Source organism: Periplaneta americana, chromosome 16 (genome assembly GCF_040183065.1).
Source record: "Periplaneta americana isolate PAMFEO1 chromosome 16, P.americana_PAMFEO1_priV1, whole genome shotgun sequence".
Lineage (NCBI taxonomy): Eukaryota > Metazoa > Arthropoda > Insecta > Blattodea > Blattidae > Periplaneta > Periplaneta americana.
In genome coordinates, this window is record NC_091132.1 from 109,413,704 (window position 1) to 109,434,074 (window position 20,371).

At 35.8% G+C, this 20,371-nt stretch overlaps 1 protein-coding gene across 3 annotated transcripts in view; it reads left to right on the top strand.

Moving 5' to 3' along the window:
- The window catches only part of LOC138691055 (inactive ubiquitin carboxyl-terminal hydrolase MINDY-4B), a 102,944-nt gene extending 87,215 nt beyond the window's left edge, over window positions 1-15,729 (top strand). For all 3 annotated transcript variants that reach the window (XM_069812718.1, XM_069812720.1, XM_069812719.1), the window contains 3 exons: window positions 735-946; window positions 6,058-6,201; window positions 11,757-15,729. In XM_069812718.1, coding sequence (XP_069668819.1) covers window positions 735-946; window positions 6,058-6,201; window positions 11,757-11,805 — 405 coding nt within the window. In that variant the 3' untranslated portion in view covers window positions 11,806-15,729. The remainder of the gene's footprint in view (window positions 1-734; window positions 947-6,057; window positions 6,202-11,756) is intronic.
- The last annotated feature ends 4,642 nt before the right edge of the window (window positions 15,730-20,371 follow it).

Below are 20,371 nucleotides of genomic sequence, written 5' to 3' on the forward strand. Positions count from 1 at the left end.
TAAAAAATTAACATGGATACAGTTTTAATAAGTTCTTTTCCCTTTATCTATTGAATCAGTGCTGGCCACCTCTGTATATAGGTCGACTAAGCGGCATATACCACCTCTTTCGTCTGTCTCTTTCCTTTCCGCTGTAAAGCGCTCAGGCTCTCCTGAGCTCTAAAGCGCGCGCTTGCTCCTATGGGCATCAGTTGACATCACTGATCTAAAGGAACAGAATTTAATAAAAAAATAGTAATTAAATTAAATACGGTAATCTTTTTTTGGTGTTATATTACTATTGTTATATAAACATTAAAGCACACAATTATATTTATAAACAAGTTGACACGTCAATAAAACACTATCCCATTGGGTTGCCTTCAGTGTCTCACAACTCACTCCCATGATCTTAGAAAGCTGGGTCATTTTGTTTAATTACTGTATCTCGAAATGCACGAAACGCTTTGTTACAAGAAGGGGACTAGTCACTTGACAAGTCCCGTTTTTCAACTTAACGCTAGAGACTACAATGTTCCACGCAAGTGACAACTTCCATTTTTACATTGAACGATGTAGGGTCGCTCAAAATTGATGGCAATTCCCGTTTTTGATCTCAACTCCTCAATTGTGGAAAGTTTAAGTGATCTTGTGAGGAATAACAAAAAATAATTCTGCAAATGAGAATGCAACATTTATGTTTTGTTTTGTAGATCATTGATTGAATTTTGCTACATTAGTTTTTCTTTTTCCAGGCCATGCCTCAATTTGGTATACTTACTCGGAGCGAGGTTGGGCTCCTAGTTTGGGATGAATATACTGAGGGGAAGTGCGAAGAATCTCGACAGCCTGGCTCAAGACTGAAGACGCCGTCGTTGCCGGTCTGGGTGTCCTCTTGTACAGGGCACTATGGGGTGCTCTTCAACACTAACAGAGAGCTACTGCGGAACTATCACGCAGAACGCAGGTGAGCAGCGTCTGCTAACTTATTTAGTGACAAAGAATTGCATTGCAATACAGAATTTAAATACGAAAAAGGTGAAGAAAACATAGCTCTCTTGTATATGTTGTCGTTAATGGGGTTTGAAGAGCGCGTCAGCTACTGTGAGTATTTGCACCCTTATCTAAACACAAACTGAACATGTTGCCCACTAAGATGCTGTGTTGCTGCGTAAATCAATACCATCCATTTTGTGTACTTTTAGAAAGTAACACTTTTTCTTAAATAGCATGTTCATGTGTTTTGTAGAGACTACGATTAAAATTTCGTTGAGCCCAAGTTGAGTAATGTTGGGGGGGGGGGGCAAGTTCTCTCGAGGCACCTGTCTCCGGTATAATTTCACAATTTCTCCACCTCACATCTCTGCAACTGCACAAAGTAACGGAAAGCAAACAACACATTATCACACTAACACCATAGCATACCTAGAGTGGTCCACACCTGTGGAGTAACGGTCAGCGCGTCTGGCCGCGAAATCAAGTGGCCCGGGCTCGAATCCCGGTCGGGGTAAGTTACCTGGTTGAGGTTTTTTCCGGGGTTTTCCCTCAACCCAATACGAGCAAATGCTGGGTAACTTTCGGTGCTGGACCCGGGACTCATTTCACCGTCATTATCACCTTCATTTCATTCAGACGCTAAATAACCGACGATGTTGATACAGCGTCGTAAAATAACCCAATAAAATAAAAAAAAATACCTAGAGTGGGTGAAAATATATTTCTCATTAATTTATATTTACGTATTCAACATGGATAAATAATCTGTTCCATAAAAATCATAGAATTTATTCATTTCATATATCGTATGACACAAAAGTCACTTACCAAATGGGGAAAAGAGTATTATTTTGAAATGACAAGTGTACTGTAGGCGTAATAAATCTCTTAGTAGGCACTTTCTACAATAAAATACCGTACAGCACAACATTATTACATTGCATTACTTTCAGGTAAACATCACAGATTTGCATGTAAACATAACTGTTGTCAGTTCTCACTGAGCGACGAATGGAGCTGGATGTGAATGACCGCGCGCCGTATTAAGTAGCGAAGAGTAAATAGTACAAACAAATCGTTCTAAAGTTTAAAGAATTGTGAAGTGAGTGTCTCGAGCAAAATGGATCCGGAAAATCTTAGGGAAAGCATCGTCAAAATTAATAAGAAGATAGAAGAATTGCAAGAGGAGAACATGATGTTGAAGAGGAAAGTGAAAGACTTAGAAGAAGAGAAGCGGAAGAATAATTTAGTATTTTTCGGGATCGAAGAACAGAAAAGAGAGCAATCTTGGGAAACGTATGAGGTGATACTGACTGTGTGCTGGGAGGGGATGGGATTAGATATTAGTAACTGACAAGTGAAAGAGGTCTACAAGGTGAGACGTGGGGCTAACCGGCCTATACTAGTCAAATTGGCGAACTCTATGGTAAAAGATATGATAATGAGCAAAAAGAGTGAGTTAAAAGACTCTAATATTAGCATCGATAGTGACTTTGATTATGAAGTGAAGTGCAAGAGGAAAGTGTTAGTGCCTTTTTTGAAAGCGGCAAGGTCAAACGGTCACTACGCGAAACTAGTGAAGGACAAATTAAAAATTAATGGCGAGACTTTCGACGTAGAGTTATGTTTGGACAGCCTGAATAAATCTGGAATAGGTGAAAATATAAGCGAAGAAAAAAGAAAAATGCTTAAGGATAAAGTAATGGGGATAGTGAAGGAAAACTCATTTAGTACGAGGAACGAAGGCGTGAAGAGCAAGAAACCTGACAGGCTAGAGAGTGCGGAAGTCGGAGTTTTGTCGAGGACAGCAAATTCCGATCGAGAAGCATGCGGCAGAACGACGTCCCCGGCCCGGTGGATGACGAAAGGTGAAGACAGAGGGAAGACCGCGAGGAGTCGAGAGGGGAAAAGTGGCATGGACGCATGGAGGAAATCTGTAGTGACGTCACCACAATGTCACAACAAGAGTGTAATGTGTCAAACGAATAAGAGCGGTTGTGGTGTGGTGTCAGCAAAAGAAATGAAGGCAACGTGAGCCAACAGCTGGGAAAGGTTAAGGTGCAAAAGAAAGTCGATAGGGATAAGAAAGAGGGGTTAGGGGTAAGAAGTGAAAGTATAGAGAAGGTAAATAGAGCAGTTAGAGGAAATAAGACGGAGAGCAGCAAGGACAAACCAGCATACAATCTAAGGAAATGGTGTGTCAGTGGAATGAAGGATTAATTAAGGGTGCAGTGAATATGGATGAATAGTGTTTATGAGAAGGGTCATGATGAGTTTATTTAATTAGTAGGAAGGAATAGGACGTACTGTAAATATAGGAAGAGTAGAGGAGCTAAAAGTAGGACTAGACTAGATATGTATCAGTAGGACAAAGAATTAATATACTCGTAGATAGATGTAAAGCAAAAATAGAGGGTAGGCCTAGTTAAGACTATAGTTCAGTAAAATGATTGTAGTGATTTGTAAATAAGTTGGGTCTGTGAAAATGAAGAGTAGAAAAAGTAATTGTTATGATTAAAGATGAGGGGTTTGTGCGCGTCACGAAAAACAGGTTGACTCGAAAGGTAGCATAGGTGGACTGGCAGGTGAACAACTACGACCAGTGCAACCAAAAGAAATGCAACTACACGCTATCCATTTGCCTACTTGCCGTCTTATCATAACAAAACGGAACGAACAGAATCCTTCATAGTCCAGTGCACTGCAGTGGTGCACGGACATAGTGACGGCAGCAAATAGGATAAAAGAACGGTATAAGAACATTATTCACATAACGTGCCTTGCTCATGGTCTCAATAGATTGGCTGAGGAGATCCGTGCTAAGTTTAGTGGTGTTGACACCTTAATATCTACAATGAAGAAAATATTTCTTAAGGCGCTGCAATGATACAATAATTTCGAGACATTGCACCAGGTATTGTCCTTCCACCAAAACCAGTAATTACAAGATGGGGTATCTGGGTAGAGGCTGTATCATATTATGCAGTAAATTACATTTCATTTATAAAGTAAATTATGCTTTAAGTACTGAAAATGCATCTCCCATTAATACTGCCAAATGTCTTATTTGCTCTAAACTGTTTGAAGATGATATAAAGTTCATATACCAAAATCACAAAACGATTCCGGAAACCATAACACAGTTAGAAACGTCTGGTTTGGAAATATCCAAGGGCATAGCAATAATAAAAGAGGTGTCAGAAAAAATCAAGAAAGGACCTCCAGAATCTTGCACACAGAGAGTAAAGAATAAATAACAGAAAAATAAGAGCTATTTAACAATTTGTAACATGCTGAATAATGCAAAATCATCAGACGATAGTGTAGTATACTTGATATAAGCACCGTTAACGTCCTGTGACGTCGAAAGAAGCTTTTCGCAGTTCAAAAACTGTTTGAGTGATCGACGACGACGTTTGACATTCGATAATTTAAGAATGTTAGTAGTGCAGTGCAATTCGGCTTGTGATGGCTCTGAAGCTATGGATGAATCATAAAGGCAAGTTTCTTCTTCTAACTATACTAATGTTTCAACATATTCCTCATATTTGTATATTGTCATCTGCTAGACCTTAACGGAGTGTTGCATTTGTCATTTCTAGACTGTACTCTTCGCGTGGTTTGTTTACGTCGGAAGTCAACACAGGCACTCGGCATACTGCTGTATAACGTCTATGCACACGCAACTGACGACAAAACGCACAAATCCCTCATTTTTAGTTATGATATTAGGAACAGGAAATACCCGGTCGGGGCAAGTTACCTGGTTGAGGTTTTTTCCGGGATTTTCCCTCAACCCAATTCGAGCAAATGCTGGATAACTTTCGGTGCTGTACCCCGGACTTATTTCACCGGCATTATCACCTTCATATCATGCAGACGCTAAATAACCTAGATGTTGATACAGCGTCGTAAAATAACCCAATAAAATAAAATAAACAGGAAATAGTAGAAGGTAGGATTAGAAGGAAAGAAGGAATATTTAATAAACGCAGAAATATAGGAAGTGTGGTGAACGAACATGAAAGACATAGTTGGTGAACATTAAATGATGAAGAGAATGTCTGTCATTAACATCGGGTATTGTGCAAGTTATAAATAGTATATGGAATGGACTGCTGGCCCGAATACTATAATGTGAAGGGCCAGCAGAACCAAAAGTTTGAGTGAGAATAAACCATACTATCATACTATCATATAACTGTTGTGAGCACTACTGCGGATGTTGTATCTACTTCAAAACAGTTCTCACTCGATCCTGACATTCCACTATCTCTCTTAATAGTGTTGCTTGTAGAATGTCTTTGATAACATGGGCGATGCTTTGTTTCATTTCAGCTCTAGATTAGGCTCTGTCTTTAAAAAGTATGCGTTTCACATTTCATAAATACAAACGAAAGATAACAGCCATTTCCAAATAGAATGATGCAGTATATTCCACTTGGCAAATTACTTTTGTGTCACACAGCATAAGAAAGAAATAGGAACCCCCAGAACTGTGGCCTGTAGGGTTGCAGAGGAAATAAGAAATGGAGACGAGAGTAGGGGAAACGGGTAGTAAGGGACAGTCAGAGATAAAGGAAACGAAAGGAAAAGATAAGGAGAAGCGAAAAGAAAGATGAAATCAAAGGAGGGAAAATAAAAAACAGAAGAGGGGAATAAAAAGGAAAGAAGGAGAGGAAGAAAAAGAAGAAAGGGTGGAGAAGATGAAGACTGAGAGGGGGAAAAGAGTAGAAGATGTGAAGAAAAAGAGGAGAAAATATAGGATAAGAAGGAAAAGGCGAAAGAAAAGAAATAACGAAGCAGAAGGAGAAGGGGAAGGAAAGCAAGAAGCAAAAGAAGATGTTATCGAAGCAGAAACATAAGAAGGAATAGAATAAGTACAAGGTACAGGGCCATGAAAATTCTTGGGGAAGAGGACTGTAGAGCTCCTGTGTTTTCCTGTGAAAATGTCCAATGCAGTGTTAAAGACAGCATAGAAGTAATATTTTTTCTCGTGTAGCTAAAGTACATAACTATCTGAAGTAGAAAATTCATGTTACAGTGCGTCTTTTATGGAAAGATGTAATTTGTGTTTTTGAGGTTTGACCTGCACTACTACACTTGTGGAGGGACACACAGTCTGCTCAGTGTGGACACTCGGTACAATGAGGACGAGATGCATGCAGGCAGCGGCAAGGAAGACTTCAGCACTGCGCCACCTCTGGAGAAACTAGTCCACACAAAGTTAGTATCAGTGCTGAAAAAGAGAAATATTTACATGTCCAGTATCGGCGAGACTTGCGATAGTTCAAACAGGAAAGGCAAGTATGACAATTGATAGATAATAAATGGATGGATGGATGGATGGATGGATGGATGAATGGATGGATGGATGGATGGATGAATGGATGGATTGGCAGGCGGACGGGCGGATAGGTAAGTAAATAAACAATCATGACTAGGGCTAGGATTTTGATGAAATTGTATCTTTTTTCTAGTAAGCCAGAAACACAGCTGCTTTAGTATTTATATGTTATGTGATAAACTGAGTGTTTTAAGACAAATTTGTTAGGGATTTTTTTTTTGCATTTTTTGCCTGTTTCAACTCATAAGAGTATCTTTTGTTTTATTCGGTTATTTTCCAGGCATTTCCATTTAATTTTGGCCATAAATCCCCATTATTAATGTAAAATAATGTTTATTTCCTTTGATATTTTCTTTACATATTTTGTCCATTAATACCCATTATTTTGTATAATATTTTAATCGTTTTTCTACACAAATATTGCCATTTTAACGTAGTACACATTATGTAATGGATAAGTCCAACCACCCCTTCAATATAGACTCCTCTATACCTGCTAATTCCGGATAAGAGTGGCCTTGTGGTAGGCTACATGGAAACTAAAAGTAAAGTAAATCCATGGTGCTGCAGCCCATGAAGGGCCAAGACCGACCAGCCGACTGTTGACCTCACGTCTACATGCCGAAGCTGAGGTTAACGATCATACATGGAAACTACATCAGGTAAAATAATTAATTAAAGACAAACTACTTAGAAAAAATTAGGTAAAATTCAATTTAATTACTAGTCTAAATATTAAGTAATACAAAACCTCCTTTCCTGCTAAGCCAATTATGTAAGATCAATTTTTAGAGCATTTTTTTTTAAGATTTTTAGTTCATAAATGCATTGTTTTTAGGATATTTTTTCATGATTTATAGGTTATCAAAATCCTAGCTCTAATCATTATATACTGTGTTCCATAACCTTAGGGACACTGCCATAATTGCCATATTGTAGTGCATCTAAAAATAATTATGAATTTACGTTGTAGAGCCTACCGTTTGAAGTAGTTGGCAAGTATACACAAATTCGTAGTAACACAAAGTTACGTTCTTAATGGGACGCCCTATATTTCATGGTTACACAAATGACACAAACATGAAGCACCATAACTTTATATTTAGGTCATTAAGAAAACAAAATTTAAAGTTTATGTGTAGGAACATTTTTATCTATTTCATGGAAAAATATATCTGGAAAGGTAACTTTCAATATAAATGTTGGGTGGATCATGATGCTTCTATGACAACAAAGAATTGTTTTTAACATTTTAGTTTGATTGTTTCTTTAATAAAAGACGCTGCAACATGTTTTCAAGCAATGCATATGTGAATATGCTGTTGTTGTTCTTTTCTAATGCCAGGCGTTTGACAATAAAGTCATTTGACCTCTTGCACTCCAATATTTTTCAAAGATATTATCATGACCAGCCAATGAACCACAGATTTTGAGGTGTTCCGAATCCATTTCTTGGTTTGAGTTGCACAATGGGCAGTTAGGGGACTGATATATTCCAATTCTATGCAGGTGTTTGGCCAAACAATCATGGCCTGTTGCCAATCTAAATGCAGCTACAGACGATTTTCGTGGTAAACCGGGAATTAACTGTGGATTTTGATGCAGAGAGTTCCATTTTTTCCCTTGGGATTGTGTTATCAAATTTTGTTTGTTGAAGTCTAAGTATGTAGATTTAATAAATCTCTTCACAGAGTAATACGTAGATTTAGTAACAGGTCTGTAAGTAGCAGTGCTGCCATTCTTTGCTAAAGCATCCGCATTCTCGTTTCCCAGGATTCCACAATGGGATGGTATCCATTGGAATACAATTCTTTTATTGAGTGATATTAATTCAGAGAGCATTTTAGTTATTTCTGCTGTTTGAGATGAAGGTATGTGTTTAGAGACGATTGATAGAATAGCTGCTTTGGAGTCTGACAATATAACTGCATTCCTAAATTTATTGATGTGGCATAGAAGATTCCTGAGACATTCACTTATTGCAATGATTTCTCCATCAAAACTTGTTGTTCCATATCCAAGTGATCTATAAAGTGAGAAGAGACAGCACGTAACACCTGCACCGGCCCCTTGTTCTCTGGAGATCAAGGATCCGTCGGTGTATAAATGAAGCCAGTTTTGTGGAGGGTACCTAATATTAATTGTCTCTAAAGACAATTGTTTCAGTATTTCAGTGTTTACTTCTGATTTCATTATTTCTTCTGTTAAATTTAGATTATATTCTATATTTAATAGAGTTAAAGGGTTTTGGTTTAATTTGTAAGTTTTCTTTTAAATTCGGGATATTGATTTTCTGTTTTAATTCTTGAACAATGGATATGAAAAATTTTTTGAGTTTTCAATCTACAGAGAGGACTGTATGAATGCCAATTGTTTCCTGGTAATCTGATAAGTTTTTCATATTGAATCAGTGCTTTTTATTCTGTTGTCATTTTGATACTGTTAATATTAGTGAGGAATCTCATAGAATCTATTGGAGTTGTTTTGATTCCACTAGTAATGAGTCTGAGAGCTTGGTTTTGAACATATTCTATGTCGTTTATGAAAGGTGAAGTAATTAAAATTTCTCCGCAGTATGTCAGCACTGGCTGTATAAACATTTTGTATGTAGTGTTCAAAGTGTTCCTAGAGCATCCCCATTTCTTTCCTGCTAGTCTTTTTAGATGGGAGAATCTTTTACGAGCTTTTTCAGAAATGTATTTCAAATGGTTGCTCCAAGTTAACTTACTATCGAAAATAACTCCAAGATATTTGGATTCATAAGTCGTAAGAAGGTGTTGGCCATTGTATTGGATATTGAATTCTCTTTCTTTTTTTACCGAGTGAAAATATTTGGTAGTTACTTTTGCTTAAATTGAGTGTCATCAAATTTGATGTATTCCATTCATGTAGTTGATTTAGAGCGTTAAGAGCAGAATTTTGAATTTTGTCTCTATGTCTGTAAGATCCGGAAGTCCACAAAACTATATCATCTCCAAATATGCTGTTTTCATGTTTGATTCCTCTAATAGGGAGGGTAAGTCATTTATATAAATATTGAATAAAGTTGTGCTGAGGACAGCGCCCTGAGGTAGACCTCGATATGTTTGTCTGTAACTAGAAAGTGAATTATTGAATTTAGTGAATATGATCCTTATTTATGAAGAATACAGGAGAAAATCACGAGACAGTTGCAGACTGTACCCAGAACGAATACAATGAAGGTACTTGGTCGGACTTGAACAGAAAGGTATGTATATTGTAAACGAATCAGGTTTATCCAGAAGTTTAGTACATCGAAATTTGAAACAGCATACAGTAAATTGCATTTAGTACATGATCTTAGAAATACGGATTATGAGAGACGATGGAATTTTACTTTTGGACTAATGGTTAAATTAGATGTCCCAGTTTTCTATCTAAAGTTTCATGGACAGATGAAGTAAGATTTCCTAACAATGGAGTAGCGGATTCCCATAACGCACAGGATGGGCTGCAGAGATCTCCAATGAACAAGTGTTGCCAACTTCTAAGCAATCGACAAAATTTCGCCTAGAAAATTGACAAATTATTCAGTTCATTTACTAAAAAACAACTTTATTCTACACTTTGGCAGCCAGGCTTAAATGAATAGTATTGTGAGACCGATTTTGTCTCGCGTAATAGTTGAAGTCGACTGCATGGTGCAGTTCCGTTGTGTCGTGTTGTTGCGAACATCTGTCCAATTATTATTACTCACATAAAACACCCTCTTTGTGTGAGCATTACTACTTGGTATGCTTAGAACAAAACTAGCCAGTTTTTTTTCTCAAATTTATAACATTGACATTGTTTGATTTTAAGCGAGGGATTGACGGGGAAAGGAGAGCGATTCTGACGTCACAAGATAGCTGAGCGCGCCAAAGCTCAAATGCTTCAAAGCAGTATCTCGTGTTTTTTCTCGTTTATGTTGTTCTGAATGCATTATGCCAGGTCAAATGTGTGCTGTTGCGGTATGCAACAATTCTAACGATAAAAGTAAAGAGTTGTCTCTCTTTACCATTCCTAAAGATTTAGGAATTAGAAAAAAATAGGTAATTGCGTGCAAAAGACAGGATAAATTCAAACCTGATGCAAGCAGATTATGCTCTGGCCATTTTAAAAACGACGATTTTCGAGCACTTTTAATGAAAATAAAGCCGAAACGACCGAGAATGTTAAAGCCTACAGGTAAGTTTAAATAAATCACGTAGGCCTATATAAGTAGCATACTTTAATACCAGCTTTGCATAATAATTAGATTAGGTTCATATAATATATTAACATATTATGTTAACCTTCAAATTATTTTCTTTCTTTTTAATCTTTGCTGGGTCGTACGTAACTTACAATAATTAAGAAAATAATTATGCTACTTATACTAACAGTCGCATACCAAAGGGGTGGGGGATTAGCGACTGATACCAATAATGTTTTTTACTATAATTCTCATTATATTGATTTTATATTAACGATATGACATTTCGTCCTTATGGAATATTCAGTGGGTTAATCATAAAAAAGTTCCAGTGACAATTCATTGTTGAGTTATAATGATTATTGTAAATGAACGCGTGGCTGACATTTAATTACCGATATCGATACCGATACCGATACCGATACACGCTCCTTTTTCCAAACTTTAGAATGAGTTACTAAAAAGATTCAATGTTAGAATGTTTTTAAACATAAGACTGGAAACTAGCAGACGAAAACTGACGGCAGACACTGAGAGCAGACGAATTGTTAAGAAATACAGAAAAATAATGCAGTGACTAGTGTAAGTACAGCTTTTATATACACGGTATAAACACTTTAAACGTATTTATATTATGCCATGATACGTACCCATTGTAATGTTTTTATTTGAGGCGGTTGTGTTTATAATGTACGCTGATGTCGCTATCAATTTGAAAATAAAGGACCAATGAGCGTGGACTCTTCGCGCGTCATCAGTCAATTAGCCATTTGATTGGCTAATGAAAAATGAAATAACCTATTGAGTGTATAGAAGCCTTGAGCAATCCTGCAAGTCATGGCCTTCGTGTAATAACGTATTGTTTATTGCAGTGTGTGTTTTGTTTTATACTGAAATGCAATTAATTAGTTCTCAAAACTGACGAAAGATGGATTTTGGAAAATAGGAAAATTATGTAGGAAAACTAACACTTCACTGAAAGTTACTATTTTTCTGAAAATTCTTGGATGCCAAGCTTCAAAATGACGGCTCATTCATTAAAATCCGTTCAGCCGTTTTCCCGTAATTTCCATTACCAATTCAAATTATATAGATTTGGCGAAACAAGCTATTGATTCATAAACAAAGAAGATAGTATCGATATTACGCATGTGTAAATATAGTTATTTAGTATTTTTACAGCTTGGAAGAAGCAACATAGCTCACAGCCAATGTTACGCCCTGGTTCTTTGGTTGCAGATGGCAAGACGCACGTGTGGCCTGGACCGGTGCTGCGCCTGTCGCATGACTCGTGTTGTTACTGCAACTCTCACCATTAATTTCTGTAACACTACATGTCGTAGGTACTGTGTCGCTCTTTCTGTTGTAAACTTCACGAAACAATAACAAATTATGTAAGATATGCATTATCTTCTCACCATATCAACCTGCTTATTCCAGCCTTTACAATGATAATAATGATAAAGATAGTGAGATTAATTGAATTTCTGTAGGCCACACAGAAATTAAACAATGAATCTTCTACTATTATTGGCATCAATATTTTTATACTTTTTGTGTTTCAATATTATCACTTTTCTTTTCATTAACTTATAGTACAAAGTATTGCGACGCAAGAAAGATATGTTTCTAGATATTCACAGAAATGCACAATAAGAAAAAATGATATCATTTGTACGATCTTATCTAAATGTCTGTTCATGCACAAAGAATTCTCCTGAATTACTATATGTATCGGATTTTGTATATACGAGTCAACTTATCCAGGAACAATGCACGTGGCGTTATAATACAGTAAAGCTTTTGAAAGGACTGAATGAAAAGCGCGTTATAGACGGATATACGTTATAAGCGTAAATGGAATCTTCTTAGACATGCACTTTCAAAATTTATTTTGTTATTGGCATCAAACATGATACGTCATTTTACATGGAAACCCTACTGTACCCTACTAAAGTATTCTTTTAACAAAATCTGTCGCATCTCGTTTCTCCCCGTAAAAAATGTTGTTCTCACTTTAGCAGAGACTATGAAATGAATCTTCCGACACATTAGGGCGAGAAGTAAACTATTTGTTACAAATATTTACATGAAGAAACATCAAGCGATATTTTCCATGATAATAAAAACAAAACGGCCCTCCGAGAAAACTAAACATTGTATGCATTGCTTCTTAAAGTATTAACGGTCGCTAGTTGTAAACCTCCCTAGTTTCTGTGGAAGTTCAACGATGCGTAACAAAAATTAACGAATGTTTAAATAAAAAGGAAAATGCCGGTATGCTTAGAGTTCCATTGTAAGTCACTGATTTATTTTAGAATTTATATAAAGTTTATACATTTGATTTTTAGTTGGAAAAATTTATTAGAAGTGATTAGAATATAAGAACATATTTCATATGGATTTGTAGTCTGTATGTACTTAAACGTACAATTTATAAACGAAATATGCACTTATTTTTGGGATTATAAAGAATATATTTTGTGTAAGTAAAGTACACGTTATCCATATTATAATCAATATAATCAACATCATCATCATCATGTTTATTCCTGATATAGGCTATACGCGAAGTTAATCTTTTATTTATCAGAGAATTCAGTTATACACGACAAGGTCAGCTATCTAACAATCGAAATTTATCTGTAGATACCCTAATTTTCGCAGACGATTCGACATTATTGGCTACTTCAGAAGATTATTTACAGAGATCAATATACAGGTTTTTTGAATAACACATAATCATTATCGAAAATGCATGAACAGGTTTTGGACAAAGATCTCAAAGCTTGTAATTTAGAAAGAATGATTTTATTGGAAATTAAATATTTTTGTTGTGCGTGTTATGATGACATCGAGGACTTTTTTAAACTACATCCTATAGTTTTTTAGTATTGTCTGAAAAAGCATAGTTTAAAATTTACGTTAATGGAAGATCTCACTAGTTTAATTGAATTTGGCATGTCTCTGAATTTCTTGAATTCATGAAAACTGATATCACAATTTGTTACAAACAAAATGCTTTAGACCACCTCTGTGGTGTACGGGTAAGCATGCTGGTTTCTTACGCAGAGGGCCCGGGTTCGATTCCTGGTGGGGTTGAATTTCCTGGTTGAGGTTTTCAGGGTTTTTCCTTAACCGTAAGGTAAATGCCAGGAAATTCGGGCCACAACATTCCTGAAAATCACCGGTCCCATTCATCACCGAAATCATATTCATAACAAATCAGTAACATAATATATACAGTCGCCATCTAGTTCACAACAATAGAACCAGTCTCATTATTAGTACACAGACCTTCGGGTTTCAACCAAAGATTAACTCGCGATATGACCAGAGATGTTAAAGCGAGTATAAATAACAGCGAGGAAAAAGAATTCTTTATCTATAGTGCTTTTGTATGAAACAATTGAATTGCATATTGCATGAAAAATATGCTCTTTCAGATTAGTATCAAAGAGCTATAGGGGATCATTTAAAGATGTCAAAGATGTCACAAGATTCACAACGGTACTTTGTTTCCATAAAAATATTTCTTTCTATACACAATCTCAAGGTTGTCTTGCCTAAGCTTTTACCCAAAGTCCCCTCTTCAATTTTAATTACAATTATGCGTTAATTTTAAATATCCACGTATAATTTAAAATTGTAACAGAAAAAAAAAATTGGGTAATTTTCCCTGAAAATCTAAAATAATGGCTTTCTTTGGTCAGAAACCTGTATCAACCAAACTTTGTACAGATAACATAATTTCAGAAAGAGTAAATTAGTTTAATTTTCTTGCCTTTCGGTTACCATTTTTGACATAATTAGATGTTACAAACACGTTTTCAAAATTTAATAAATCCCTGGGCCATAGTACATAGTGTAACGAAACCTTCTTCGGTCCAAACACACACACAAGACATCAGCAAGACCTGTCCTTTTCTAGATGCGAAGCATGAACTCTACGCTAAAGTGATGGAAGTAGAATTAGAATTCATACGCCGAACAGCAGGTTGCATACTGAGTGGGACCATAGAAGAAATGAAGACGTCTTAGAGGAGCTTGAATTGATACCATATTTGACTATATTATCAATATTAAAATACTGAACAGAATGTCCACATGCAGAATTTCTGGGGCAATTTTGAACTGTCGACCAAATGGGAAGAGATCATTGAAGAGATGGGTGAAAAATTCCCTGTAGATCGTAACAATTCTTGCGGGACTGTAACCTGACAGGAGAATCTACTTATTTTGCCTTTGGATCTTGCATAATAGGATTAATTTCTCTAGATGGCCACTCGTCTCTTTTTGGTATGTATTTTTTGAGTTTATATCAAATAAAATTATTTAAATAATGGAGTACTTATGTGACAGTGCATCGAAAACTTTGAACCTAATTATTAGCGTGTTAATTCGAAACAAAAAAATAAAATATATGAAGCCAGGAAAGTCCAGAAAATCTACTTTTTAACTAAATTCTGTATCTTATTCAAAATGTTACATACAGATTTTGCTGTCTGAGTCTCCTCCTGAATTCTCTGATTAAGTCTGGACATATTTTTCCAAGGTAAGAAGATACTGTAATATTGTGTGCTTTTATTGTTTAAGATGCAGGAACTGATTTACAATCTCACTGTGAAAGACTGCTTTGACACCATTGCCTTCAAATTGGTGTTGTATGATCAATATTAGAAAAACTACATGAAATGGAATGTCTTCGTCTTCAATATTATATATTTTTTTGTCGAAAAGTCTTAATATTTCAAAAACGTACAAGCATATGTGTATAAAATGTTATAGCAAGTATGGATGGAGTACGTTCCTGTGGAAATTCATACATATCTGATTCATTGTATTAATTGCTGTGATTTCTAGACGGTGCTGAGTAAGTTACAGTTTTTGAATATATAAAACTAAACAGCAACATTGAGACATATCATAAATAGAAGTATTGTATTACGTTCACATTAATTTAATAACACAAGTAAGAAGTATATTTTGTTTTAATTGTAACTGATGATAAAGACAAATAATGTGTAACAAATTTAGTGACACTAAGGAGTGTAGTGATTCCTTGTTATAAATCTAATGAATGTAATAATGCATTAATGAAGTTATATTAATGTACCGCTTTGTATTAGAGACGTAAGATGTTAAAAACGGTGTATATTTTACGAAGAATAAATTAATGCCCAGAGTAATTGCAGGTATTGGTCAGTATTATTGTTCTTCCAACTACATGATGAATTTAGATAAGAGGTGCATGCCGTTAACTACTCAACTGTTTTCCGTGGGTAGCAGGCTGACGGCAATGTGCACGATCATGTAGTTAGACTCCATTTCTATAATTGGATTCTTCTATCGATTCTTGAAATAGGCTCACAGTTGATTTTGATGCTTTTTTCTAAAGAGTCCTGATTTAATCTAAGTGATGTAGTAAATTCTTAAAACAGTAGGCATTGGTCATCCAAGAACCATAGTCTAACGCACAAAATTCGACAAGAATTGATGCTAGGATCAATTTTAGATTATATTTTTACTAAAGCTGAACGTGTTGGTCAAGATGTCATGATTTAAGGCTCATTCACATTGAAAATTAAACATAACGTAAGCGTTAACTTAACGTTACATTAAAATCAAGAAGTCATACCATCATTCACGATGGGAACATAAACATAACAGCAAACATACTTGGTAACCATGGAAACATAACAACGACGCCATTTCCTCACATTCTGTCGTATACTTCAGCGCTCCACGATTGTGTTCTGCTTGCAAATAACGTAAGCATAATGCATAGTTTACAATGACGCGACACACGCAGCGACGCGACATTACATAAATTATGGCCCAATAGGAAATCAGAATTCCATGACGTCACGATATAGAGCGCGACGCGACGAAAGTTGAAATTAAGTTGACTTTTACCGCGCGACGTTACCGGAATGCGTATGTGTTTTGTTTATGATGGCGTCGTCTGCGAAAAAATTGAATACTTTTTCATATGAGATGTTGATAGAATTGGTTAAAGGATGCCCTGAAGTATACAGAATGAACCGTGAGCAATGTCAATAATTTCTAGAGGTTATTATTTAGGATATTTCGAACAAAAAAGTTTAATATAATTTTGCTCGTTTTTGCTTCATTTTCGAGAAAAAATTATTTTATGTGAAACATTTCATGGCGTATTTTGGGAAAACCATTGAATTAACTTAATTCCCAATATGCTTAGTCAATTTAAGAGATCAGTGTATTATGATAAAATAATTAGTTTTTGCCGTTTAAATACGCAGAAATTTCATCTGAACAATTGCAAATTTTCGCTCCGAAAAGGAATTTTAAAACGTTACATTTGTTAGATCAAATTTCTGCGTATTTATTATTACAATACAGTGCTCTCTTAATGTGACTGAACATATGGTAATTAAATCAATGGTTTTTCCAAAAGACGGTAAGAAATGTTTCATATAAAACAGTTTTTATCTCGAAAAGGAAGCAAAAGGAAAACAATTATATTAATGTTTTTTTGTTTACAATATCGCAAAGAATAATCCTATGAAATTAATGACATTATTTACGGTTCATTTTTATATCACGGTTCGTTTATCTGAAATACACAATGTTTTCCATCCATGGCTCCTATGAAGTTCGGAAAACTTACTTTTTTCCAATATCCTTCTTCCACCTTCGTGAAATTGTCCTCAGAGATTTTCCACTTAATGAGGTGCTTTTTAATTTATCCCAGATTACAGTACTTGTTTCTAAAAACTATAGGCCTAATAGACATTGTGGAGTTACAATACGAAAATCGTAAAGAGAGAACAAAGTTCTTAAAGAGAGATGCCAAGTATTAGGGAAACCAACCTCAAAGATACGCTTAGTCGCTCTGCTGGATGCCTCCCGCATTGGACGTATTTGAGGCCCAATGATATGCAGAAGATCATCAAATTGCGAAAATGTCATTCGCATATAGTTATGATATGCCGATTTCTTCTACTCCAGAAATAGAGAAGGCAGGCATCGTTTCATTTTAAGTTTCCTAATCAACACGAACCAGCGATTCAAGTCGCGTAATTATGAACACCAGTCTGCTACGCGATACTGCGAAGTCGCGTCGCGTGTCGCGGATATCGCGTCATTGTAAATTGAGCATGAGCATGAAAGTTTGTAGTTTGTAAACTTTCATGTTAAAGTCTTACGGTAATGTTTATGTCAATGCTTATGTGAATCATTGTGAATGATCCCATTTGGTAGCCTGGGCGCAAACTTCTGTGTTTATGTTACGGTTATGTTTAATTTTCATTGTGAGTGGGCCTTAATCCGATACCTACCGTTGATCCGTGTGTTGAATTAGTACAGCAGTCTTTTAAGTAGAACCCTATCGACAGTTAACATTTTACGTCATGTTCATTTCTGTGAAAGTAAGTATGTAGGCCTATGTATGTGTGTGTTTGTATGTGTCTATATGTGGATGTGTGTCTATGCTTGTCTAAGAGTGTGTCTATGTTTTTTTGTACGTTCAACACAGTCTTAAAGTGTTATTACTACAAGATGCATTTTTGAATGTTACTAGCTCACTTAATACTGACGACTATGTGAGGCTCGTACCTGGCTGGTAATAATCAGTTTCAATGAATTTCGCTGTCAGTTAGCAACTCCCACGTCGACATGTTGACACGCTGGCAATACAGTAATGGCATAACGGCCAATAGACGGCACGAGTCACATAATCAATGTTGACCAATGGGAGGACCTCTTTTACCGTTCATGGAGGGGGAGAGAGTGACATGGGCTCTAAACTTGAAGAGAAGATGAAACATTTAGTAATAAAATCTATACTCGGTGAAAGAGTTTTTTGTTCTAATTCCTCTTCTCTCCAAAATTAAATCTGAAAACAATTTCGGATCCTGGAACATATAGTTGAAAAAAATATTTAAAAGCTGAATTTTATATTTCCAATTACTTTTAAACCATGATTGAGTATCAATATGCTATAAATTATTACAGTACCAATGTACTGAACTTCTTTGTCACGGTTTCACTATATTTTTCTTTTCTTCATATTTGATAAACTTCTTTGGAAACTTGACGTTATATATTCGTTTACAAAAACTCCTCATTCGATTTGATTTTCTTCTATTCTTTTCATTTGGTGATAAAATTTTTAATTAATTTCTTGTTTATTAATTTTATTGGATAAATCTTTCAGTGTATCATATTATGTGAAAGGGAACATTAATATGCGTCGTTAAATGTAGGACCAGTTGTCATAGTGCAGTTCAACCCAAGTCCGAGGAACATGACAGACATGATTTTGAATATGCCCTGCGCGACTTTTCTCCTCTGCAAACATGGTGCACAGCATTCTGTATTTAATATTTTTAATTTAGGGTCGAATGAGTGAACCCACGCCTCGTGGACGGTTAATACGAGCTTTTCTCTAGCGTTGCAGATGGATTATGACAAGAAGAGCATGTGGTCCTCTTTAAAATTTTGTGCTGCAGAATACGGTACGTACTCCATACAGATATTCCACCTTCATAACTTGTGGTAGTACATGTGCGCTCAAGGATTGATGTCACTCGTTCTGTATGCATTGATCTGTTCCACTTCCAGAGGCATCTTTTGTTTTGAAAGTAAACGTCCAAAAACGATGTTTCATATGATGGAGCTGAAACTCCCAGGCCTTGTAGAAGCTGCTCTTAATATTAATTTGTATTTTCTCCTTGTAAAACTATAAATTTTATTACAGTTATAATGTCTGTAGCCAGAATGTGGCTTGTGAGCTTTCTCTGGCCATAATAAATACAACATAAAAGTTATTGTTAGATAAGCAATTTGGTTTCAGAAATATTTTATGGTAGTTACTTAAAAATATTTCAACAATTAGATGTAGGATATAAATATCTGGCACTTGTACAGTTGTCAAAAGAAAAAGTGGCCGCTCTCCAGAAGCAAAGTTCCCTTCGGGTATCTTCTCTACAGTTTGGAGACAGGCGATGTTACATGTTGTTATATCACGTTGCCTGATATCTACAGTTATAATTAAAGTATTATTTGTGTTACTTGATAGCGTAATGGTAGTGTTCTGACCTCTTATTCGTGAGGTCCTGCGTTCGAATACATCCTCGTGCTCTTTATGTTATTTTTTTGTTTTGTTTTTAAGAGAGAGATACAAAATATACATAATTGCTCCTTTCCCTTTTACGATTATTTTAGTAATTAACATCAGGTTCATGAATGTATTATGCCATGCCTTTATCATTAGTTATTATGACAGTATGGCTGCAAATGAAAAGAAAAAAAAAGATTTTATTCTCAACAAAAATATCTTTCGTGGCATAAACAAAAGAAACTTACTGGCGTCTGCCTTAGAACATTCAAACAATTAATCGTTCAAAAAACAAAACAAAATGCTACGATTCAATATATTTAATCTATCTTTCCCACATATCGATCACATCTTGCATGCCATTATTTTTTTACGACGCTTTATCAACATCTTGGTTATTTAGCGTCTGAATGAGGTGAAGGTAATAATGTCGGTGAAATGAGTCCGGGGTCCAGCACCGAAAGTTACCCAACATTCTTGCAGTCGAGTGGGCATGGAATCGACTAGAGTCTTTTCAAATAACTACTATGCTCAGCCACAACATTCCAAGCATCCTGGACATACATAAGCGTTCTGCCCATAGGCAGGTCTTTCACTGCAAACCCAGCATTCTCCAATCTTTCCTATTTTCTGCCTTCCTCTTAGTCTCCGCACATGATATACATATCTCAATGTCATCTATTATTTGATATCTTCTTCTGCCTCGAACTCTTCTCCCGTTCACCATTCCTTCCATTGGATCCCTCAGTAGGCA